Here is a 26,760-nt window from a genome sequence, read left to right on the forward strand (position 1 = left end):
GCCTGGTACATGCATTTGCTCACCCAAACCCTGGTGCTAGTCTCAATCTGATTTTACAGAAGGGAAAAGTGAGGCACAGAGCATGGGAAACTTGCCCAAGCTACACAGCTTATATATCACAGAGCCAGATCTCACTCTTTCTAAGGTCTAGACTCTTGCTTTAACACGTGGGTAGTGGCTTGAATCCGTAGATGCTCAATCAATGTATGTTGACTCGATGGATGGATGGATGGATGGATGGATGGAAGGATGGATGGTTGAACAGTGCAGTCCAGCTGCAGGCCCTCCCGCTGTGACTGGACAGGAAATACATAGGCCAGTAGGCACCTGGGAAACATTGACTTACGAAACCACTAAGGAGTGGCTGGGGCAGGACCAGAAGTGACCAGGCTGGGAAACCAACTCTAGCCATTGTAGCACAGGTACTTTTGGATGGTTTTAGAAGCTGGGGAGGTCAGTTGGGAAGATCTCTCCAGGCCTTCCAAAGAGAATAAAACCTGGATTACTCTGATTTTCAGGCCGTAGCTCTCTAAACTCTGCCCATACACACCCTCCCACGCACTTCCTTTTTCTGGAGGGTGTAAGTCATTGCTTCAGCAATTTTCTGATTGGAAAAGAGCAGAGCCAGAGCTGGGAAGAGGGAGAGAGGGAGAAAGGATGGAAGTAAGGGAAGAAGGAAGGATGGATGGTTGGAAGGGAGGGAGGAGAAGCACCTCTTATAATAAAGCAGAGCCGTTCTTGGGCGGCGCCGCAGCGGTGAAGGGAACTGCAAATGTGTGGCTGAGGCTGGACCTAACATTAGCCTTCGCAGTTTTAAAATAATCAAAGGAGAAAGCTCTTCTAATTTCTTCACGTGGCTTCTTCCTGTGCAGACTGGGCATGGGGTGGATGACTTGTCCCTCTGTCTCCTGCTAAAAACACTTTTTATTGTTCTTGAGGCAAGCATGCATATACACACACAAATGCAGGAACCCATGAAAAGGAACTTTACTGAGGTACAGTAAAGGGGCCTCAGTTTCCTTATTTATGTCAGAGGAGATTGGATCAGATAATAGCTGATAGTAACAGCTACCATTTATTGAGTTCCTGAAACTGAAGGGCAAATGGGTTTGTCCTCCCTTGTGTCTGCTCTAATCATTCAGTAGAGGACTCCAGACACATGGATTTGAGGAGTGGAAGGCTCAGTGGGACAGCTCTGTGATCAATTAGTGATGTCTGCCAGGGGCAGGAGGGCAGCCTGGTGAGTGCAGTAAAGCCCATGAGGAAGGTGGCTATGCCTGTTTTGCATCCTGAGGTGGCCCCGGCACCTGGCACAGCACCTGCCTTTTATAGCAGACCCTCCATAAATACTTCTCGAGTGGCTGAGTTGGATGGATGAAAATCAGATCCCCTTGTTGCCACTTTCTGCCACTCTCTCATCCTCTCCAGACCAGCAAGTGATTTCCTGGATGACTGTTCTCTGTTTTACAGACAAGTCCAAAAAGATCGTTAGCTTATGATCCTGACATCCCTCGGCAGAGTATGTTCATTCTGCCACTAACGTGGGTCATGCCTATGGCGTTCCCAGGAGGTAGCCCTATAGAATGTAGATACCTTCATTTTATGGTGGGAAGGAGAAAACTATATAGCTCAGGTTTTTAAAAGATTCGTAGATGGGTTTTCAGTAATGCCATTTACTGAATCTTGTGAGTTCTGAACACATTTTGGCAACTTCTAGAATAGCAGTTCTCAACGGGGGAGGGAGTGGGCAGATTTTATCTCCCCCTTCCTCCCAGGGGACATTCGGCAATGTCTGGGGACGTTTTTTGGTTGTCACCACTGAGGGGAGGGGTGCTACTGGCATCTAGTGAGTCAGATTCTGTTTGCTATCCCAAAGTCCATGGGACAGTCCACACCACAAAGAACTACCAAGTCCTAAGTGTGAAGGGGGCAAGGGTTGAGAAACGAGGCACTAGAATGAATGCACAGATGATGCCAAGTTGCACTATTGTGAAGAGTTCATTCTGTATCATCTTATTGTATCAGCTGGGACTACTCCACCCTAATTTCCTATTTACCTCCAGTGCTCATTTGGACAAATGAAATGCTAATGTGACATTTTTGTGAAAGCATGAGCTCTGAGGTCAGACTGCTAAGGTGCAAATCCCAGCCCCTCCACAGACAGGCTGCATGACCCTCAACAAGTTACTCAACCTCCCTGTGCCTCAAGTTTCCTCATTTGTTAGTGGGATCATAATAGTCTTTCTTCCATAGGGGTGTCCTAGGAGTAAACGGGCCTTTACACAGAAAGCTCTTGGCACAGAGGAAGCAATTCATAAATGTCCAGTATTGTTCCTATCATTTGGCAAGCTCATGACAATAAACAGCAAAGCCAATGTTCAAATGCAGGTATGTTTGGCTCCAGAGTCCACAACCTTGGCTGCTGGGAGACATAACTGAATTATTCCCCCAGAATTCAGTTGAGCAGTTGGACATTCAACCGTTCCAAACAAAGACTGAGAGGGTGCCTATAGAGTGGTCCTCTAGCTCTCCTGACCAGAGAGGAGAGAAATCACCCCCAGACTGCAGGGCCCCCCTCCCTGCAGGGAATTCTGGCCCAACCGCAGGGAGGATGGATCAGGTTCTAATTATAAAGCTTCTGTAGAACTCCTCCAGAAACAGAGGGTGAGCCGGGCAGCTGGCAAAGCTTTAGCTAGTGCCAAAAATCTCCTCCTAGCTCCTTGATCTGCCTCCGCCCAGCTGGGAGGCTTCTGGGAGGGTGTCTGCTGCATGACTTTGCAAGGGACTCACGTAAGGGGTTAGGACTCAGTGGGCCACTTTGATTCCTATAGAAGTTCCTACACCCTGGGGGCTTATGGCAAAGCCACACAAAGGAAGGGCAGCTGTGGGTGTGTGGCCTTGCCAGGGTGAAGGTGCTCCACCCTCTCTATTGAGTGAGGGAACTTAAGCAAATTATTTCACCCCTCTGAGTCTCAGTTTCCCCATTTATAAAACTAGGTTGTCAAGAGCAGGAGTTCAGAGGGCTGCTGGAAGGGTTATATGAGAAATGTAGTTAATGCACTTAGAACAATATTTACTGATGCATGGTTAGCCGGTGACCAATGGAAACTACTATTAGCTGTGTCGCAAAAAAAAAAAAAAAAAAAATTCAGAATATGATCAGGTCAGTAGCTAGTTCAAAGGCTATAGATCCATGTTATCTGTAAGGACGAAAAAGAGGTAGCTGGCAGGCAACAAGCCTCTCATCTCAATATTTTTTTTAAAGATTTATTTATTTATTTATTTATTTATTTATTTATTTATTCATGAGAGACAGAGAGAGAGGCAGAGACACAGGCAGAGGAAGAAGCAGGCTCCATTCAGGGAGCCTGATGTGGGATTTGATCCCGGGTCTCCAGGATCAAGCCCTGGGCCAAAGGCAGGTGTTAAACCACTGAGCCACCCAGGGATCCCCTCATCTCAATATTTTGAAGATCCCCAGCCTCCTTGTCCCCTGACAATTTTCCTTGTCCTGCACATGACCGGAGGACACCAAGGGCACTGAGTCAACAGTCTTCCAGGACTGAGTAATGCTCATGATGATGACATCAGCATGCTCCTTTTGGAGGCTGCAGACTTGGCACCCAAGTGGTAGCAAGACCCTCAGCTTCTTAGAGCAGAAGCTTGAAGCCTTTCCAGGCTACAGGTTGTATACCAGGGAGCTATGAACTGAACATGGCCTATAGATGTGTTTTATTTAACCCATACAATGCTGTATAGGATTTTGCATCAGTTGCCTCTGCTTCAAAAAATAATGTATTTTGCATAAAAATGAAGAGCTCTGTTTTGTTTTTGTTTTTGTTTTTTAATTGGGCTATCTGGCAGCCCAGGATCCACATTCTGTGATGGCAACTTTTGGCTAGAGCTCAGTAGAGGTTGACAAGACAGGCCAAGTTCTCTTGCATTCACCTGGACCCACCTATCCTTGCTGCCTCTATCAGAGGCAATGGGAGCCATCATAGGCCCAGGAGGAGGGCAGTGCTCATTCAAGTATGGCATTCGGAGTTGAAAGTCCTGACTCCAGGTTTGACTGCTGGTCCTGGACAAATCACTCAACTACTTTGACCCTCACTGTGCTGATTTGTAAAATGGGAGTGGAAATAACAGCCTCTTTCCACAGGCTGCTGTGAGGACCCAGTGTAAAGATGTGACAGTGAAAAAAAAAAAAAAAAAGATGTGACAGTGATTTACAACATGGGAATGAAAGTTCCATAAAGTTAGAGACTCTGGCTGTCACATTCCCTGCTGTACCTCAGGAGGCACTCAGTGCATGCATGTTGAAGGGATAAATGAATGAATCATGGTATCTTGACTGCCAGGCATGCGACAGATGCTTAATATATGCATATTGAACAAATGATTGAATGGATGATGCCTATCAGTACCCTTAGTGCTGGGCACACAGCAGGTGTCTAATACATGTATGTTGAATGAATGAATGAATGAATGAACGAATAATATATAGCATTTTTTCTAGCATCTGGCATAGAGCAGGCACTTGATATATGCTTATTGTTAAGTGAATAATTGAATGAACAATTTAATGAATACATAATGTCTATACTTCTCTCTCTAGAACCTGGCATACAGGGGATGCTCAGTAAATGATTACTGAAGGAAGAAAAGGAGAGGGGGAGAGAGGGGAATGGGGAGACTGGGCCAACAATCTAAAAGGCAGAACAAATGTTAGGCCAGAATGACAAGTGTAGTTAATGAGAAGCTCAAAAGCCCAGGAGACATTTCTGCAGAGTCCCGAGCAGTGCTTGGATGAGGCAGCTGGCAGTGCCCGTGCCTTTGCAGTACCCATGACAATACTCACAAATGGTTGCTGAGTCCTCATTTCCTGGCCAGCTGGAAAGCCCTGACATCAGTGGGCAAATGCAGAGCTAGCTGCAGTCTGCTGTGACCCTGCAGGACAGGTCACATGCAGGTCTTTGCTGCCTGGCATGGGGTCATGTGGTGACCCCAATGGGGTAGTGAAGCTCCCAGGCGGTCGCTGGAGAGAGGCTTAACTCTCAGGTGCCAGTCGGGGTGCCCTCTTTTCTACCCGCTCCTCTTCTCCTCCTCTGTTTTCCCTCTTTTCATTTTCTTTGCTGCTAATGATGTCCTATCTCTGATTCAAGACTCCTTGGGTTCCAAGAAAGCAAACCCTTCTTAAGATAGCTTAAGCCACAAGAAAGGAAGTAAGTAAATATGTGGCAAATACTAATTTCGTAGTCGTGTGTTTCGGAGTGTAGAAATGTTGCTTTATTATTGTTGCAATAGATCCATAACTCCCTAGGCTTTGATAATTCCTATCCCATCTGTTTTGTTATATACTTAATATCTTTCTTTATATCAATTTTACTTTTTAAAAAAGATTTTATTTATTTATTTATTTATTTATTTATTTATTTATTTATTTATTTATTCATGAGAGACATTGAGAGAGGCAGAGACACAGGTAGAGGAAGAAGCAGACTCCCTGCAGGGAGCCTGATGTGGGACTTGATCCCAGGACCCTGGGATCATGCCCTGAGCCAAAGGCAGACACTCAACCACTGAGCCACACAGGTGCCCACAACTTCGTTTTTTAAAAAAACAAACAAACTGGGACACCTGGTTAACTCAGTTGGCTAGGTTTCCAACTCTTGATTTCAGCTCAGGTCATGATCTCAGGGTCCATGTTCATCAGAGAGTCGAGATTTTCCCTCTCCTTCTGCCACTCCCCCCACTTGCTCTCTCTCTCTCTCTCTCAAATAAATAAATTAAAATCTTTTTTAAAAACCCTTAAATGCATGTTTTTGGAAAGGGAAACTTTATAGAGAGTCCTAAATAGGAAATCAGTAGCAATTGTCCTAAAAAGGAAATAGCTGCAAAAATAAATACAATGAAAATAAAACCATGTTACTAAATTCTAGTTGGTTACAGTTGCCTCCTGTCCAATCTGTTAAAAATAGAGATTAAGAGTGTTTAAAAAGATGTTAAAGACAGACTAGCACCACATAGATCTTTTCTCTTGGACATAATCAGAATAATGATTGGAATGAAAAATCACTTTCTTGCAAGCTAATGAAAGTTATTTAAAGTATTCTCTCTCCCACTTGAAATCATTTTCCAAGAAACTGGAAGTCATCTGTCAGACCTCCAAATTTCCTCTCTAGTCCCTTTTAATTCATTTTAATTTCTTGTAAGTTTATTTATTTAAGTAATCTCTACATCCAAGATCAAGACTCCCATGTTCTTCTGATTGAGCCAGCCAAGGCACCCTCATTCATTTTAACTGGAAAGCTAAAGTCAGTGTGCTTCAGACTTCCCACCTGAAGTGTCCCCAGGGAGACGAGAGGGTGCACTCAAGGCTGGATCTGGGGGAAGTACTACAGAGAGAGACCTGCCCAGACACCATGTTGCAGGTCTAAAATCCACATAGAATTTGTGTTCTATTCCATAATATGTTTGGTGTTGGTTAGCGTGAACCCAGGGTCCTGGGCTTGAGCCCTACATCCGGCTCCCTGCTTCTCCCTCTCCCTCTGCCTGCCGTTCCCTCTGCTGCTGCCTGTGCTCTTTCTCTGTCAAATACATAAAATCTTAAAAAAAAAATAACACCGGGATCCCTGGGTGGCGCAGCGGTTTGACGCCTGCCTTTGGCCCAGGGCGCGATCCTGGAGACCCGGGATCGAATCCCATGTCGGGCTCCCGGTGCATGGAGCCTGCTTCTCCCTCTGCCTGTGTCTCTGCCTCTCTCTCTCTCTCTCTGTGTGACTATCATAAATAAATAAAAAATAAAAATAAATAACACCTTAAATTGCATTCACCCTTGATTGTTTCTCAGTCTCTAAGAGTAATTAACACTCCAGGAATACGCAGCATGTTTGTTTTGCAGCATTGTTATCTCTAGGTGGTTCTCAACCCCGTGAAATACAATGTTCCCTTTACTTAGAAATTGTTATGAAAACTTTTAATAACGCCCTTAATTATCCAGAAATAATTTAAAAAATAAAATAGCCACCCACATCATCTTTAAAAGAAACCAGTTATAAAAAAAATAAAATAATAAAATAAATCAGGTATAATGCCCCAAGTATGATATAATGGAGAACTTTTTAAAGGAGGCAGTTAGTTAAATTTATTTTCAATATGCAAATGTGCATGCACAAGTGTCCAGATAAAAAGAAGTTAATATTTGTCTCTGATTATAAATAAACTTGTATTTAACTGAATTTTGTTGATGCTTTTTTCTTTATATTTGACATTTTGAAATAGATTTAGATCAGTCTATTCATAGATACACGTAGAAACCCTATGAATGCAGACAGATACTGGAGTGTTCCCTCAATGACTCAAATACCATATGCAGTGTTGCCATTGACAACATGGCTTTCTGAAATGAAGAACAATTTTGTAAAGTTCCAGAAAAACCACACACAAACTTCCTTTGATTTACCTAGAAGTTGGATTCCTGCAAAATTAAGTGTATATTCAAATCTTATTTCTATATAAAATAGAGTGAAGGTCAAGGTACAGATAGTCATGGAGTTTTCACATGGACGATAGGCAAGTAGAAAGTTCAATTTGAGATGGTGCAGGATACAAGACAAGTCTTTATTGAGTCTCATGCACTGCATCTAACATCTCAGGCCCCTATATATTAAATGCCAATCATTGGGGCAACCAAGAATGCTGCAGAATTTTCCCACAGCCCTTCCCCCTGGAGGTTGGCACCATCCCACAGAGAATCTGTGCGGATTGCTGTTTAGCCTGACCCCATTGATGACTTTCAACAGGTTTGGGGGCCACATGGCCTGGAGGTACTGAGAAGCTCTGTGACTTGGTGTCTTCCTTCTCCACAGGGGCTGAAGATCAGTGTGCTCTGGACTCTGTACTATGGCATCCTCAGTGCTTTCGCACCCGTGTACAGCTGGATCCTGGTGCTCCGGGGCCTGGTGGGCTTCGGGATCGGAGGGGTCCCCCAGTCGTAAGTAAACGCCCAGCTCTGGCCACCCAGCAAGACAGCCAGTCAACTATGTTCATAGCCTGGGGGGGATGCAGAGATGGTACACTAGGGCTTCTGGCATCAAGGAGGTATGATGTAGCCAGAAAATAGTACCATTATCAGTAATGATTGGCAAAACAAAAGCAACATAATAGGGGCACCTGGATGGCTCAGTCAGTGAAGTGTGTAACTCTTGATCTTGGGATTGTAAATTCAAGCCCCATATTGGGCCTAGAGATTACTTAAAAATAAAATCTTAAGGGGCACCTGGGTGATCCAGTCAATTAGGCATCTGACTCTTGGTTTTAGCTAGGGTCATGATTTCAGGGTCCTGGGATCGAGCCCCACATCAGGGTCTGCATTCAGTATAGAGTCTACTTGTGATTCTCCTTCTGCTCCTCCTGCTCCTGCTTTCTCTCTTTTCTGTCTCTCAAATCAATCAATCAATCTTTAAAAAATAAAATCTTAGAAAAACACAACACAATAGCTGGAAAGTCATAAATGTGAAATAATAATAAAAATATAGATCATCTAAAAAAAGGGGTGGGGGGATCCCTGGGTGGCTCAGTGGTTTAGCACCTGCCTTAGGCCCAGGGTGTGATCCTGGGGTCCCCGGATCAAGTCCCACATCAGGCTTCCTGCATGGAGCTGGCTTCTCCCTCTGCCTGTGTCTCTGCCTCTCTGTGTGTCTCTCATGGATAAATAAATAAAACCTAAAAATAAATAACTAATTAAAAAATAATAAAATAAAAAATAAAACTATAGATCTAGCCTTGATTGGACATATTTCTAGGCACATCGCAGCAGCCCCAGGAGGTATGTGTTATCAAATGATTGCAATCTCCCTTTTATAGTTGAAACCAAGACTCAATGGGTGAAATCATTTGCCCAAGACATATGGTGTGTAGTGGAACTAAGAACCCGAGTCTGTCTGCCTACAGCATCCATGCTCTTAACCATCACAAGGCACATGAGGGCCCTCTTCCTCTTCTAACCTAAGCATGAGGTGTGGTGGGCCTAATCAGATGCAAACTGAGTCTTTGTTGGTGCTGTTGTTAAGGCACTGAGAATAGTCACAGTTGTTAGAAGAAGCCACTCTGTCCTGGAAGATGGGCAGACAATGGCATATGGGGTGTATCTGACCTGCAGACTAGTTTTATAAATAAAGTTTTATTGGAACACAGCCACATCCATTATTTACATATTAACTATACCCATTTTCATATACAGCAACGGAGTTGAGTAGTCTCAGCAAAGACATTATTTCCTATCTGGCCCCCTATAGAAAAGGGGCCATCCTATAGGATGATAATGGCCAATATTTAGTGTTTACTAGGAGGCATGTGCTTTTCTAAACAGTTTACCAGATTATCTCATGTAATCCCCGCAAAACCCTAGGTAAATTCAATTATTCATCCCATTTCACAGATACAGAAACTGACGCACAGAGAAGTGAAGTGACTTACCCTAGGTGACACAGTCAGAAAGAGGCATAGTGAGAATCTCAGGCCCTCTAAGTCCAGAGTCTAGGTGCTAACCATTGCATTGTACTGTCTCTCTATTAAAGATGCAAAGGATTTGGAAAGACCTAGAGGCAGATTGAGGATGATGTAGAATATTTCATATGAAGGGATCTGAATGAAAAGAAGAAGCCAGAGTTGAGTCCGAGGAAGGATAATAGTCCATTTGGGTTAGCTCGTTGGGGTGAGATATGTGAGAATTGAAAGCTAAGGTTGGACAGGTAGACCAGGGCAAGCTTCCTAAAGGTCTTGAATGCCAGGCCAAAGGAATTGCCTACAGGCAGTGTGGAGCCACTGAGACTTCTTGAGCAGGGGAGGTACTTTAGAAGTATTAATCTGGCAATAGTGGGTAGGATGGGTTGAAGGTAAGGAATAATAATTCTTGTTACAATAATTTAGGGAAATTTCCCACAAGGCCCAGTTTGTTCACTTATTTAATATTTCTTGAGCACCTACTATGGCACTGGCCTGTACTACACGCTGGGGATACAGCGTGAGCAAGACAAATACGGTCCCTATTACAGGTGGGGATCTCAGAAAACAGAATGTGAGATGGAGATTAGTGTGCAAGCAATTATTGAGATCAGCACCTGCAAGGGAGTGAGTAAAGCTTGAATGGGCAGAGGGAGGAGCTGAGCAGAGCTGACCCTATAGGAGTTCCAGAACTGGAATGGCTCCTTAGAATTGTTCCAAAATGAGGCATGGGGACTGGACCTTTATACCTTCACATCAGCCATATTGGACATGAGGTGCCCTCAAAAAGAGAGCGTGACCTTGGGCAAGGTAGCTACTTTGGGGCAAGGCAATTTCTGGCAGGGCCCCAATTCTGAGTCCTTAGCAGGTAACATTCCTGGTCATTCCAGAGGGAGTATGTCCCTCAGTCCTGAAGGGTGAGTCCAGGTGGTATATCACAGAACCCAGGACAGTCTACCCTTTGTACCTCTTGGATCTCCTTGCTTCATATAATAAGTCTACCCCATCAGGGAACAGCTTTTCCAGCACTCTGATTGGTCTTTTCCCTGAAAAGACTTAAAAGAGGCTGGCTAGTGAGGTAAACTAAAGTCCCTGTTATTGCTGCTGGTCTCATGGCTGCTGCTGATGCCTAATATCTCCCTCTCCAGCTGCTCGTGTAGGTTCCTATTGCCTTTGGCCAGCATTTCCACTGATCAAGATGGTTTACCTGGTGAGGTGTTCCAGACCACATGCCTGAGTCACTGTGCCCTTCTCAGGCCATAGCTGCTTCTTGTCCATTTAACACCAAAATTGGGCAGAGAATTACCAAGAGATGTCCAGGATATCACCTGGGTACCCCATTAGATAACAGTAACCCTATTGCCTCCTGATGCCCAGGATCAATTCCTAAGACAGAATGCTGACTCTTTCTTGACACAAGGAACCCAAATTTACTAAGTGGCAGATGTTACATAGGGTCTAATGGGATTCTTGTTGGGGAAGCATGCCCTGGGGGAAGCATGCCCTCTCTGGAACCAGGACCTCTAACTCCACAGGTGAGGCAATTACAAATTCCTCCTTCAACCCTTTGATTTCAGAGGATGTATTCCTTCTACATTGCACCATATGATGGACATTGACTTAAGGGTATATTTTATCCTAGAAGACAGTATCCCATCCTCACAGAGCATTATCTCCAAGCCAATGCCTCCATGGCATCTTCAAGAGGCAGTTCCATCCCCCATCAGGCCAGCATCTTCAAGGTACCATAAGTGGATTCCATGGTCATATACCACTAGGGCATCTCCTTTGATATGTATCAGCTCCCTTGGTCTCAAACACTATAATGTGGGATTCTGTGTCAATGAGTTGAATACTTTGAAAGCTGGTGCTGGCTGGGACCCCGTAGGCAGGAAAGGCAAACCCATGCCCAGAATATGTGCCAGTTCCATCAAGATGAGTTACTGCTCCTTCCACAATGGAAGATGTCCAGTATCAATACTATGCCACCATGTGACATGGGACGACTCCATCCTGGGTGCTCTGCGTTGGTCTCTGTTGCTTGCAGAATGGCAGAATGTGCATGAGGATCTGGCCCAATTGCCTCTTGGGGGTTAACAGTTCACTGGTTGACTTCTTGAGCCTGTTGAGCCTGTTGAATATCACAATTGGGGAAGAGTAAGAGAGGGAATCTAGAAGAGTAATGCTAACACTGAAGTAGTGTGACTTGGTCATGATTACCAGATTCAAATTCTGTCAAAAAAAAAAAAAAAATTCTGACTGTCCCTTAACAGCTGTGTGCTCTTAGGCAAGTCACTAAACCTTTCTACTTCTCAGTTCCTTCATCTCTACAATGGGGATAATAGCATACCTACATCATGGGGTCAGTTAGAATATTACATGACAGCACATGTGAAATGCCTGGGACAGTGTCTGGCAGAGAGCACTCAGTGAATGTAAGCATTTGCGTGGTCTCCCAAAGGCTGTGGAGCTCAGGTGTCAGTGTGACGGATGTTGGATTCAGTGGGTTATTAGGGAAGGAATAAATGGGGACAGGAGATATAACCACATGGATTGAATATGAAAACAAATCCCCAGACTCTTTCTGCCACTTAAAGGCTGGAAGGTCAGTGAGTGGCTCTCAGTTCCCTCCAGTCCTTCCTTCCCTATTCATTATTGACCCCTCCAGGGCTCTGCAGAGTAGACATCTGACATACACTCCTGGGCCTAGAATAGGCTTAAAAACCACCGGAGCTCAAGGCAAAGGCCATTAAGCCAAGCCTATAAATCTGGGCTGGCAGGGGCTTGTGGCCAATGTCCTCCATGTCTGGACCAACTCCAGGAATTCCTACAAACAGCCACTGTCCCATTCATGAGCCATTCATTGACTAGGGGACAGTCTTTCCCTAGTGGCTGGAAAGAAAGCACTCTCAGAAGTACACATTAAATTCCTTTCCCAGGGATACTCAGGTAGATGATGGCTGAACCCAGCCTCCAAATAGCTACCTGAATTTTCTTCCCATAAGGGAGAAGGGAAAGGAACTACATATTTAGAATGTTCAGTGATCCTTGTTTGAAATGGTGGAATGAGAGGAAGAAGCAAGGTTTCCAGGACCTTGAGGGGGCTAGCTGTTGTTGGGAAAAGGTTACTTATTACTGTCTAATTAAACCTTAGTCATGAGACCCTTCAGATGTGTATTGGTGGGCCATGTGCTTGGGGAATGATTGCCAACACGTATCTTGAGGGTTTAGAGATAAAGGGAAATTTCTAAAGGAATTTTTATATGTTAAAGTAGACTTACAGGATCCTGGAGGTCGGGCTAAGATTGCCTTCTGGCCTTAGCCAAGTATGAACATTGAGGTAGTTGAGTCTGTAGAGGAGTGTCTCTTTGCCTGTTTCAAGGACTTGTCAGTGTGCTTTGTCCTCAGCTAGTCCTCTGTTCCCACATCACAGCTAACAAAGGGCAGAGCTCAGATTTAAACATCACTTGACCCTGCAAACATATTTTCTTAAATACTGTATAGCTTATTTGAGGAGAGCAAATAAAAATTAGAAATAAAGGGCACCTGAGTGGCTCAGTGGGTTAGGCATCTGCCCTCGGCTCAAGCCCTAGTCCCAGGGTCCTGGGATCAAGCTCCAAACTGGGCTCCCTGCTCAGCAGGGAGTCTACATCTTCCTCTGCCCCTCACTCCACTCATGTGTGCTCTCTCTCAAATAAATAAATAAAACCTTAAAAAAAAAAAACAGAAACAAAATTACAGAAGAAATATTTAGCCACCCAAGAGAGCCACTGGCTTCCCAGCACTTCCACGCCAGCCATTTACATAAAAATAATCATGTCTTAATTATGCAATGTTCTTAACTAGTTATAAAAATGGCTCCCCTGAGTTCATTATTTGGAAACATTTAGTTGCAGACTTCTTTTAATTGAAGGGTTTTTTTTGTTAAGATTTTATTTATTTATTCATGAGACACACACACAGAGAGAGAGAGAGAGAGAGAGAGAGAGGCAGAGACACAGGCAGAGGGAGAAGCAGGCTCCATGCAGGGACCCCAATGTGGGACTCCATCCTGGAACTCCGGAACCACGCCCTGAGCTGAAGGCAGACGCTCAACTGCTGAGCCACCCAGGTGTCCCTAATTGAAGATATTTTTATATAATTAAAGCAACCAAGAGTTTCCATTCATTTAGACTTTGCACCATCTCACAAAACCAAATGAGTAAGTCTTTGCTGTATAATTTTTAAAAGTGCAAAAAACAACTGAATTTTTTCTTTCAGTTTTATTGATGTATAATTGACATCTAACACTATATATTCAAAGCATATAGCATAATAACTTGACTTACATATCTTGCAAAAATTATGACCTCAATAAGTTTAGTTAGCTCATCTGTAAACTGTATTATTAATAAAGAGCCCATCCCTCAGCCCTGATCTGTGCTTTTTTATGTGCTTCCTTCTATCCCTCTTTTTACTTTTAAAATTTTTTAAAGATTTTATTTTTAAGTAATCTCTACACCCAATGTGGGGCTCAAACTTCTATCCCTCTTTTTACTTTTAAAATTTTTTAAAGATTTTATTTTTAAGTAATCTCTACACCCAATGTGGGGCTTAAACTCACAACCCCAAGATCAAGAGTCACATGACTATGACTGACTGAGCCAGCCAGATGCCTCATTCCTTTTTTCTTCTATTATTTCTTCTCCCAAAGTAGGTGTTTATACTGGTCCTTGGTACTAAAAATAGTAACATTAATATTGATCATTATTGTAATGTCCATTGAGTGCTTACCAAGTCCTAAGCACTATGCTGTTCATTGACAACCCTATCACTCCCAGTTTACAGATGAGAAAACTGAGGCTCAGAGACTGTTAAAAAAAACTTGCTTAAGGCCAGATGGTTATTAAATGTGGTGTGGAGTTACCTCTTGCTTTGTAACAAACAACCCCACATTTATGGCTTAACAACAATTTATTGAACTCATGATTCTGAACTTGGGCAGTTTGATTGTTCTGGGCTCAGTGGTGCTCACTCATGTGTTTCCAGTCAACTGGTGAATTGGATGGGGGCTGGCTAGGCTAGCATGGCCACAGCTGACTCACCTGTGCTCCACAAGCCCCTCAAACTCCAACTGGCTAGCCCCAGCACCTGGTCGCCTGCACCTGGGCAGGGGTTCAAATCTGCAAGCAAAAGCCATAGAGTATCTTGAGATCCAAGCTTGGAATGGGCACAATACCACTTCTATTTCACTTCTATTCTCTATTGAACGAGAGCAAGACTCAAGGCCCAGATTCAAGGGTTGGGGAAGTAGACTTTGCATGGAGTGACATGTAAGGAAGCAAGATACAGGGAGGGAAAATAGTGGGGCACCTTGTACAAACCATCTACCACATGGAGCAACTGGGTTCAAATCCACACCCATCTAATGCCAAAGTTCTTACATTTGAACAGATGTCATGAAAGGATTCTGAGCTTATATAGTCAGAAAGTCCTGGTAGATCATTAATGTCTGCTGGGTCCCTGGTACTGATTTGGAGATGAATCTGGGGATGTAGAACTGGAGGTTCTGAGTGGTTTCTATTCCCTTTAATTAAGACAGGAAAGAAGATCACATTTGGGATGCCAAATAATTACCTTTTCTCTCTATGGAGGAGCAGCAAGAGGGAAGAGACTTTAACTCAAGCGAAGAAATTAGAAGTAACTTTATTTTTATCATTACAAGTAATACCATTTCGTTTTAGAAAAATTTAGAAAATGCAAATAAGCATCAAAAATGATCATTGCCTCTAATTGCAAAATATACACAAAATATATGTAAGAGACCTGTTGGCACCAGGACAGATTGTTTATTATTTCCAGTAGTGGGTGCTGTGTATTCTGGCAGAAATGCCCCTTAGCTAAAAGACTGAGATGGAAACCCGCCTTAACTGGCACCCTGGTTGTGTGTTAGCTACTTTTAAAGATTAATGCTCATGGAAGCTGCCCATCTATTCCACCTTGAAACCTCCTTAGAAGATTCTTCAGATTGGTGTCTAGAGCTTGCTCACAAACCTGTCCTTGGCACTGCTCTTTCCCCTCAAGACCAAGCAGAAATGCCAAATGGAGATCACAGGTCACTTCTTTCCAAGTATGTGATCCAAATGGCAAATCTCTAATTGCCAAGTGCTATAAATGTGATTATTTTCAGTGGGAATTTATTCACACCAGTATCAACTGTTTCTTGGCATTGCTACTTTCATTGCTCATTCTTTTATTCTTCAGTGTGATTGTAATAATCATCATACTTTGGATGAAGATCAAACAGCTCATTTTCATAATGAACTGCCATAAATAATGGCCAAGTAGGGGGCACAACGATTGCAGGAAAAAATGTTTCTTGTGGCTTAGGTGGCAAAAACAAGAAATTGAAAAACATCTAAGTATTCATCAACAGGGTTGTAGCTGCTTAAAAATAATGCAGTAGATCTATATGTATGTTAATATGGAAAGATTTCCAAACTGTCTTACTGAAAGCAGATCCTGATACAGAGATGCTAGAGCAAGTAGTTTAGTCTGGGAGATCCTGCCGCATGTATCTCCAGATTGTCCTGTTCAAGGGATGAGGGAACTGTCATTTGTTGAGAGCTCCTCCTGAGAAGTTTAAATTCCTTGGCACTCTTGGTCTGCCACAGAGGTTGGCAGAGCAAGTTTTAATAACCAGAGAAAGCACCAGGGGAGAGTTGCAGGTGCTGACAGTTGGAAACTAGATGGACATGCATGGAAGTGGCAAGAGTTGGAGCATTTGTATGGGTAAAACATGAAGACTATGCTGCATACATGTTAAGGAAGGAAGGGAGGGAGGGAGGGAGGAAGGAAAAAAGAAAGCAAGGAAGGAAGAAAGGGAGGGAAGACAGGAGGGAGAGAAGAAAAGGGAAGGGAGGAAAAAGGAAAGATATATTGTTTAAATTTATTTATTTATGTAGAGAAGGGGCTGGAAATTTGCAAAGCAAACTCCTGGTTGATATGGCTCTGGGGGAGTAGGATGGAAGTAGGGGCAATGGGGAAGAGGAAGAATCATCATATACTCTGTATATTTGTGTATCGCTAAATTGTTTTACAATGAAAATGCCTTCATGTACTACTTCTGTAACAAAAAAAAGAAGAAAGAAAGAAAGAAAGAAAGAAAGAAAGAAAGAAAGAAAGAAAGAAAGAAAGAAAGAAACTCCATGCTATAGCATTGGAATTATTTCCAATAATTCCTTCATTATAAAAGGAAATCCTTGCCATCTAAGGACAGGAATAGCTTTGCCCTTAGAATATGCTGCTGCATGGTTAGTAGTTTAATTTGGTGGAGAAAAGGTAAACATGCCTTTCATCTTATTATTATGGATTTTTAAAAATAATGTAGGCACATCATTTGGAGAATAGCACAAAAATTTCAAAGAAGGGTACCTAGGTGGCTCAGTGGTTGAGCATCTGCCTTTGGCTGGGGTCGTGGTCCTGGGGTACCGAGATCGAGTCCCACATCAGGCTCCCTCCATGGGGCCTGCTTCTCCCTCTGTCTATGTCTCTGCCTCTCTCTGTATGTCTCTCAGAATAAATAAAATATTTTTAAAAAGTTCAAAGAGGTCATCCATTGTAATCACTATAACCCTCCGTAACCACTATAATCTTGGTCCCCATTCTCAGAGCTGAGTTAGTGAAATTCCTAATGGTTTTTGTTGAGAGAGGTAGGCATATAACTTGGGCATATAACTTGGAACAAGTTTTTTTGGGAACCGCTTTGGTAATATATATCAAAAGCCTTAAATCTATACATGCCCTTTGACACAAATTCCACTTAACAGGGACTTATCCTAAGGGAGCCACATGAAGACAAAGATGTTTTTAGCCTAAAGATGTTTACTAAAGTATTGTTTGTAATTGTGAAACCATCCAAATAGGGAAATGGTTGATAGGCTACAAAATTTAGCAGATCTGGATTAGAATTTTGGCTCTTCTACTTACTAACTTACTACCTATGTGATCCTGGTCAAGTAACAATTTACCTGGCATAGATCTAGAGGAGAAAATGAGAATTAAAGATATATACACACACAGAAGATTATAATTATCTACCCCATTGATTTGAAATGTTTATTGAGTGAGATAATGCATGTAAAACATCTAGAAGAATGTTTGGCACATAGCAGGTGCTCAATAAAAGGTAGCTATTATTAAGAAAAGTATGGTTCATGCATATGATGGAATATATGTGTGTAAGAGGATTTTAAATGGCATGGAGATGCTATTTATAAATCGAATAAAAAGTAGGGTTCAAAATTCTTGAGTATGATCTTAGCTAGAGAGAGATCTCGAGAAAGAAAAAGAGAGATAAAGACGAAAGATCAAGACAGGAAGAAAGAATATACTAAAATACTTATATTGTGAAGTAAACTAAATGGCATTGACTTTCTCTTTATACTTTTCTCTAAATAGAGTATATCTGAAATACTAAAGTCCTAGCCTTTCCTCTGAGGCCCCTAAGAATTTTTCCTTCTTTGAGTTGGGCAAACTGAACTAGTAAAGGGATCCTAGGAGATCTAGATGGGTCTACAAACCCCATCTGTATCGAAAGGTCCATGGAGGGACGTTTGGGTGGCTCAGTGGTTGAGGTAGTGATCCTGGGGTCCTGGGATCGAGTCCCACAACAGGGTCACTGCAGGGGGCTTGTTTCTCCCTCTGCCTATGTCTCTGCCTCTCTATATGTGTCTCTTATGAATGAATAAATAATATCTTTAAAAAAAAAAAAAGGGAGTCCATGGAAATTAGTTTCTCTCTACCCCATCTCCCTTATGAAGAGCGAGGAGAGTAATATGAAGCCATCTAGTTGCTCATATGCTTGACTTAGGTGGGAGATGTGGGAAGAGAGAAGGCCTCTTCCTAGCAAAATGAAAGGCAGGGCAGAGAAGTAGTTTAGAGGTTTCCTTCTCTTTCCAGCATGGCCAATGGCTGAAGAAGTAAAAGACAGGAGAAGGGGGCATGAATGTAGTAGATGAAGGAGGCAGCTAGTATAGTTAGGGCATTGGTTACATTCAACAAACAAATAAATTGATAAAGCAAATAAGAAATATATTGAGGATAATGAGGCCTGGGTGTCTCAATGTTGGAGAAAGGAATTATAAACATGGAAACTGGAAGGGCTAGAAAGAACCCTAACCTTGGGGTGCCTGGCTGGCTCAGTCAGTGGAATATGTGAGTTCAAGCCCCACGTTGAGTATAGAGATTACTTAAAAAAAGAAGGAAAGAAAGAACCCTAACCTTCTGGTTGGACTGAAATTGAAAGTATCAGTGTGAACTCATTTTTTTTTAAATACATACACACAGATATAGAAATAGACATAGATGTATAGTGTGCATGTGGAGAGAGAGAAATGAAGAGACCAAGAGAGATGATAGATAGATAGATGATGGATAGATAGATCTCTTAGCTTTGTCCACTGAGAAGACCTAGGAGCAATGACAGACCAGTAGCAATGAGCACACTCCACACTCAGATCTTGGTTTCTAAATACTGTCCTCTACCAAGAGGAACCAGGACTTCTTAGAAAAATGGCTGATACCATGGTTGAGGCAAGGAAATTATATCAGGAGCCTGAACATCTTTTTGTGCCAGAAAGTAAAGAAGTGCTCAAAGAATGATGGAGGCATGTAAAAAAGATATAGAGATTGGATTGAAAAGTCTTCCAATGGCCAGATGGGTCAGTCTGAGCATCAAAAGAATAATGGTTAGTGGCTTACAACCCACTGAATAAAATAGGAATCCACAGGTCCATAGTGATTAAATGAATGAATAGATAGATGATAGATGATAGATAGATAAAGGGGAGAAGGGAAACTCTTCCTTATAGTATAATATCAATCCTAAATGTAGAAAGAATAATGGGAATAAAAAGTACCACCTGTTACCACCATAGTAGCATTGATTCAGGCAGAAATTGTCATTGAGGGGGCAGCCCCGGTGGCTCAGCGGTTTAGCACCGCCTTCAGCCCAGGGTGTGATCTTGGAGACCCAGGATTGAGTCCCACATCGGGCTCTCTGCATGGGGCCTGCTTCTCCCTCTTCCTGTGTCTCTGCGCCTCTCTCTCTGTCTCTCATGAATAAATAAATAAAACCTTAAAAAAAAAAAAAGAAATTGTCAATGGATGGAATACTAAAGCTGGTGATACAGGTTCTATGGGGAACAGGACATTGGCATAATCTCTGAATTCTTCCCTACAAAGTATTTAGTGATCACAAATGAAAAAATGATAACTTTAGGATGGAGAAATCTGTCAGACATCAACTTGATCCAATGACGAAGGTTAATGTCAGCAGCAATGAGATGAGTTGACATCATGTGGCCCTGATGTAAGGCATTGGGGAGACCTTAGTATCATTTCTGTGGGGTTCTTGCCAAGCAAATGTGGCCTGAGTCTGGTCTCAGGGAGACTTCAGATGGACTTAGGATGAGGGGCATCCTACAGAATGAAAGACCCATACTTTTTAAGACTATTTAGGACATGAGCATTAGGGATAACCTGAATAATTTTTTTCAATTCTAGATTGAAGTGCCCATTATCTCACACCCTATTTTCCCCTAGATTTCCTAGGTTGTGGGTAGGGCTCCATGGCAGCAGTTATTAAATTCGAAAACCATGTGGGGAGTTAGTTAAGTATGCAGATGCCAGAACCCCACCTCTGAGAGTCTGTTCCCAGTGGTCTAGGGAAGGGCTTGGGGATCAATGTACTTAGCCATCCTCCCAGAAAATTCTGAAGTTAAGTGGTCCACAGACCACCCTCAGAGGAATGTTGGCCCAGAAATTCAGAATGTGTCAGATTCTTGATTTCTGCTCAGGTCATGATCTCAGAGTCATGAGATCGAGCCCCATGTCAGGCCCCCTGCTCAGCACAGAGTCTGCTTGTCCCTCTCCCTCTGCTCCTCTCCCTGCTCTCTTGCACTCTCTCTCTCTCTCTCTCAAATAAATAAATACTTAAAAAAAAAAAGAAATTCAGAAAGCTGTGGCAGTCCTAACCTTAACTCCTTTCCTGTCTCTCTGCTTTCAGGGTGACGCTATATGCTGAGTTCCTTCCCATGAAGGCCAGAGCTAAGTGTATTTTGCTGATTGAGGTAAGGAGGGGGGTCTGGGTTCCCCAAGAGTGCTCAGTCCCTGAGCAGGAGATTCTCAGGTGTCCTGAGCCACAGGATAAGGAAACCGGAGTTTGTCAGTTACGTCAATTAGGACATGGTTGGTTTGATTTTTTTCCCCTACTATACAGATAAGTGCTTTGGTTGACAACAAAAATTCAATTTCTTAAAAAAAAAAAAAATGGTGGCAGGCAGGTGGTATGTCATTCTTGTTCTGGAAATGTTGTGGGTTTTTAAAAGATTTTCTTTATTTATTCATGAGAGACACAGAGAGAAGGCAGAGATATAGGCAGAGGGAGAAGCAGTTCCATGCAGGGAGCCCGGTGTGGGACTTGATCCTGAAATTCTGGGATCACACCCTGAGCCAAAGGCAAAGGCTCAACCTCTGAGCCATCCAGGCATCCCTGGAAATGGTCTTTATCTGAGAGTTGCTGCCGAAGAGGACAGCCTAAGGAGACCAAAATTCCCAGCCCTCATCCATATCACCCTCTACCCCTGTTTGCATCCAGACTCACCTGTATCTTGTGTTGGTGGCCACCTCTGCAGCCTAGAGGCGGCCTTAAAAAGTTCTTGGTCCAGCTAGTCCCTCTCAAACCTTCTTTCTGCCAGGGTCTTGTGACCATTTTCCACTCATGATCTGGAAGCTCTCAGGACAAATATGTAGCTGCCCAATGTCCCCTCTCCATGCAATGGCAGTAGGGTTTATTTGTCCTTTCTGGACACTGATGTCTACAGTGATGACGATGATGCCATTCTGACCTCTTTAGTCAACATGACCATATTGACAGTATTAATTACATTAACCCCACAGCCCAGTTTACCACCCTGGCTACATCTACCCTTGACCAGTAAGGATGGTAGTTAGCTGGTCCAGATTGGTATGGATCAACCAACTGTTCAAATATTGAGATGCATCTGTGCCAGCAGATCCTGGTCTCTGATTTCTCCTCATCACCTGACACCCTATGCTCTCATGGAACCCCTTAGAACCCCAAGTTAACTCCTGGCTCAGTCATGGTGTGCATGTGTTGGGAGTATATGACTGGTGTCTGGTATCCATTCTGGTTGGTCAGCACTGTACCAGTTTCTTAGACATTTTGACTATCACCCCTGGTTGTCAGGAACAAAAATAAACTATGTTTAAGCAAACCGGGATTTAGGAAGCTTCTCGCAGACTCCCAGAACTGATGGGGAAGCTAAAGGACCATGTTTGGCAATGGACAATAGTTGCAGGGTTCCGGCAGGAGACAGCATACTCAAATTAGGATAATTTGAGGAGGGTTGGATAAAGGGACTATTTCTAAATAACCCCCGGCTTGAAGTTCCAGTTGCCAGGCAAAGGCAGGAAATAATTAGCAGTCCAGAGAGAGAGAGAGAGAGAGGGACAGAGAGAGTTGTATGTCAAGATCTGTTGGACAGGAGCTGTGATCTTTTGCTGAGAGATGCAGCCAGCCCCTGACTACCTGGTGGAGAGGGAGCCAGAGGAATAAATGCCCCAACCTCTCTTACCTTCCCCCTTCCCTCCCATTTCCTGTGGGGCTTCTTATTGGCTGCCCTCAGTGGGAAGCCAAGACAGGGAGCTGGTGTGCAGCACATACAAAGGGCAAGATGGGAAAGGATGGGGAGTGACTCCAAGAGGCACACGGAAGATATTCAGCCCTGTAAGGAAGAGACAATTGTGACAAAGGATACTAGGGCCCTATTGGTCAAGAGGTATGGATGTCAATAGATAAAAACCAATGTGCCAATTACCATATTGACCTCACAGGAGGGAGCACTGATCTCATTAACTTGAGCTGCTACATTGTACACTCCAATGGGTACCTTGCAAATATTACACCTTGTGGATGGCACCCACAGGAGATGGACAACATGGTGGCCCTGGCCCAACCATATGGACCACTGGAAAAGTGGTGGCCATTCTGACTTTACAGACCCCAACGACCCCTTTCCCATATCAGTAGCATTGTCTACAATGATGCTGACATTGCTCATGTGCTAACATGCTGCTCCCATCACTGATCTTATTTTCCTGTGCCAGGTTTTCTGGGCCATCGGGACAGTGTTCGAGGTCATCCTGGCTGTGTTTGTGATGCCCAGCCTGGGCTGGCGCTGGCTACTCATCCTCTCGGCTGTCCCGCTGCTCCTCTTTGCGGTCCTGTGTTTTGTAGGTATCCTTTAAGACATCTCAGTCTTTGTCTCTTGGCCTCCTGCTACTCACTATATTCAGTGGGGAGGGGGTGAAGGAGGACACTGTCCTGTAAGGATTATTTTTAAGATATTGGGGGGGGGGACTATGACAGCAACACCCATTAATAATAATAATAGCAATCATAACTACATGAACCCATTCCAGAGCCCTCATCCTTAAAGACACCACAACTAGATGGAATATGTGGCTGACACCCAGTGTCCTGTTCCATCCTAACCTGCCACACCTATCCCCACAGTGGCTGCCAGAGAGCGCAAGGTATGATGTGCTGTCTGGGAATCAGGAAAAGGCCATCGCCACCTTAAAGAGGATAGCTACGGAAAATGGAGCGCCCATGCCGCTGGGGAAACTCATCATCTCCAGACAGGTCAGTGCCTGGCCCACTGTCTGTGTCCTACGTGTGTCTGTGCACCTGCATGGGAGTGTGTGCATCATGGGATGTGGTAAATCCTGAGACCAGCAAAAAGAGCAGAAGCAGACCAATTCTCCAAAAGCCAATTTTCCTGAATTAACTTGGGAATGTGTCTTTTTACAAAAAACATGTTTCAAGGATCATTCTTTTTGAATATATGTAATAAATGGGAATATATTTTTCCTATGTATATATTGATACATTTATTCCTCAAAATGTTCTCTCTACAAATATATTAATGAAATCTATTCCAAAATATATTCAACAAATACATTCTCAAATATATTCAAGAAACATTATTAATGAATATTGTCTTTTCAGGTACTAAAAAAATACATTTTTATTCACAAAGACAATAGTCATAGGTAGACGAAACCACCTATAATCCATAATCTTTTTTTAAGCATTTAGCATGTTTAAATAAGCAAGCATTTCTCAAACTAAGAAAAATATGTTGGTTAAATATATCTAAGAAAAATATAATCACAGTCATAGAATATACTCTTAAAAAGAGCTCTGTAGAGTGTCTCCGTCTGTTAAGTATCTGCCTTCAGCTCAGATCATGAGGGTTGGAGCCCAGAGTCAGGCTCCCTGCTCAGTGGGGAGGTTGCTTCTCCCTCTCCCACTGCGCCTCCCCCTGCTCATCTTTTTTTCTCTCTCTCAAATAAATAAATAAAATCTAGGGAAAAAAAGAACATTCTAGGGCAAAGATTTGATATATTAGCAAATTATATGAAATTAGCAAGTGAGTCATTTTAATCAATCTTTTGACACATTGGCTTTTGGTGAATTGATTTTCAGCACATTAATTTTTGTGATCTTGACCTAGAGCTGGCTTAGGCAGAGCATGAAATGGTTAGACTCTCTTGTACTGACTGTCTACTCCCTGGGTCCATGGGACTACCAGAGAGTCTTTGGGAGCCAAGCTGATGGAGTTGGCTTCCTGTCTCCAGGATTTCAGGCTGGGGTTGGGGATTGCAGAATGTCTCAATCCTTGGGCAATCAAGCCTGCAGACATTGCTAGATCCTAGCTGGAGGGCCTCACCGGGCTGGGGGACTTTGTGCTGGGGGATTGAGTCCTGGGTTCTTGGATCCTGAGCATTAGCCCACCAGCAACCTCCCTCCCAGTCGTGGGTGTCCACCAGTCTCTGGCTAGTCCAGCTGGAGAAAAGGAGAGCAAACAGCATGTCCTTGTCTTGAAACAGGAAGACCGAGGCAGAATGAAGGATCTTTTCACGCCCCATTTTAGATGGACAACTTTGTTGCTCTGGTTTATATGGTAAGAACTGTTTCTTGACACTTTGATTCCCTTCTGCCTATGCTCTGTTTTGGGTTCTGTTTTATGTGATGCACAAAGAACTCTTTGATCTGAGGCAACAGTTACAAAATTCAGTGGTTTAAGCATCACTTTCCTGATCTCTGCCTTATCCAGGTATCACCTGTACTATTATTTTCTTAGTCTTTTTCTTTAATTGGACTCACTTCTTACTCAGATAAATGTCTTTTTTAAATTAAGTTTTAAATTTTATTTCCAATATAGATAACATGCAGTGTTATTTTAGTTTCAGGTATACAATGTAGTGACTCAGCAAGTTTATACATCACTCAGTGCTCATCATGATAAATGTACTCTTAATCCTCATCATCTATTTCATCAATCCACCTTCCTACCTTCCCTCTGGTCACCATCAGTTTGTTTTCTATGGTTAAGAGTTTGTTTTTTGGTTTGTCCCTTTTTCTTTTCCATTATTTATTTTGTTTCTTGAATTCCACATGAGTGAAATCATATAGTATTTGTCTTTCTCTGACTTATTTCACTTAGCCTTACACTCTCTAGCTCCATCCCTGTCATTACAAATGGCAAGATTTCATTCTTTTTTTATAGCAGAATAATATTCCATTGTGTGTATCTGTATGTGTGTGTATATTATGTATGTTATGTACATACATATACATACAGTTTCTTTATCCATTCATCTAGTGATGGACAGGGGCTGCTCCCACGTGGCTATGTTTAAATAATGCTGCAATAAACATACAGGTGCATATATCCTTTTAAATTAGTGTTTTTCTATTCTTTGGGTAAATACCCAGTAATACAGTTACTGGATCATAGGGTAGTTCTATTTTTAATTCTTTGAGGAATTTCCAAACTCTTCCAGAGTGGCTACCCCAGTTTGCATTCCCACCAATAGGGCACAAGGGTTCAGATAGATTCTTCTAAGAGGGAATTTTACGTCTGCTTTAAAGAAGCAAACCTTAATTGCATGCCATAGATTTTCAAGAGAAATACAGTAAACAGTAGCTAGATTGATGATTTGCCAAGACACTGAACTGCTGTATTTAATAAAGAGACACAGAGAGAGGGTAGGTGTTAAGGACTCATTAGCAAGTAAATGAGACTAGGAAACCACCAAAATACAGTTGAAGAACAATGCAGAAAGGGGGTTAAAGGCACAGACCCCTGAGCAGTCAAAAATTTTTTTGACTCCCCAAAACTTAACTAATAGCCTCCTATTGACCAGAAGACATACTGATAACATAAACAATAAACACATGTTTTGTATGTTATATCTATTATATACTATATCTTAAAGTAAGCTTAGAGGAAAGAAAATGCTATTAAGATCATGTGGAGAGAAAATGTACTTGCAGTAGTGTACTGTGTTTATTGAAAAAAATCTCTTTACAAGGGGGCCCTGAGCAGTTCAAACCCATGTTGTCCAAGGGTCAACTGTAATTGAAAGGAAATGTAAAATAGGAATTTTTGTCACAATGATATTTAATATACCTGCTCCATTAAGTTGCCTTCTTGGCTCATATGGCCTTGGATACCACCAGTGGTGGTATGTATTTTCCTTAAAAAAAAAAACAGCCATTCTGATATCTGGATGTGGGCAGGATGGGAGGGAGGGATTTGTACAGAGTAATAACCTGAAAATCCACAACTAGTTAAATCTCAGCTATTCCTTGAACTTTCTTTCTACCAAATCATGTATACAGCATGAACAGTGTGCAGAAGGGACCTTGCTAACACTCTGCATTCTACTTTAACCAGTTCTCACTTTTCCCATGCACCTTCGAGTAGAGGTGCTAATTAGCAGAAGATTGCCCTGAAAAGTGTTCAATTGCAAGGAAGGGGAGGGGAAAGTTTTGATAATACACAGAACTGGGCTCCAGTTCTGCCCCTGCATTCCTGAGAGCTGAACCAGGCATTTATTAGATACCTATTCTGTGCCCAAGTGTAGAATCTGTAGGATTTTTAAAAAGGGAGTGGTGGTGGGAGACCAGGTTGAGGGTATCTATCTTTGCATGCATGAGATTCAGTTGGGCCAACACTACCCAAATACAAAAGCAATTAATTAAAGACTAATTTTTGCACGCTACAGAAATCGCTAAATTTGCTAGCACATATTGTAACCCAAGGAAATTCATTATTGTGGTCCGATTATGACAGTTTCTATGTGACTGTATCACAGGATGAGAATGTTCTGGTCCTACAG

The 26,760-nt window shown here is 42.7% G+C and overlaps 1 protein-coding gene across 1 annotated transcript in view; it reads left to right on the forward strand.

Moving 5' to 3' along the window:
* Positions 1 to 26,760, forward strand: part of SVOP (SV2 related protein) — a 70,754-nt gene that overhangs the window by 28,822 nt on the left and 15,172 nt on the right. The window contains exons 6-10 of the mRNA XM_072802923.1: positions 7,869 to 7,993; positions 20,552 to 20,615; positions 22,675 to 22,800; positions 23,084 to 23,212; positions 24,463 to 24,536. Of these exons, the coding sequence (XP_072659024.1) occupies positions 7,869 to 7,993; positions 20,552 to 20,615; positions 22,675 to 22,800; positions 23,084 to 23,212; positions 24,463 to 24,536 (518 nt within the window). The remainder of the gene's footprint in view (positions 1 to 7,868; positions 7,994 to 20,551; positions 20,616 to 22,674; positions 22,801 to 23,083; positions 23,213 to 24,462; positions 24,537 to 26,760) is intronic.

Source organism: Canis lupus, chromosome 27, assembly GCF_048164855.1.
Source record: "Canis lupus baileyi chromosome 27, mCanLup2.hap1, whole genome shotgun sequence".
Classification (NCBI taxonomy): Eukaryota; Metazoa; Chordata; class Mammalia; order Carnivora; family Canidae; genus Canis; species Canis lupus.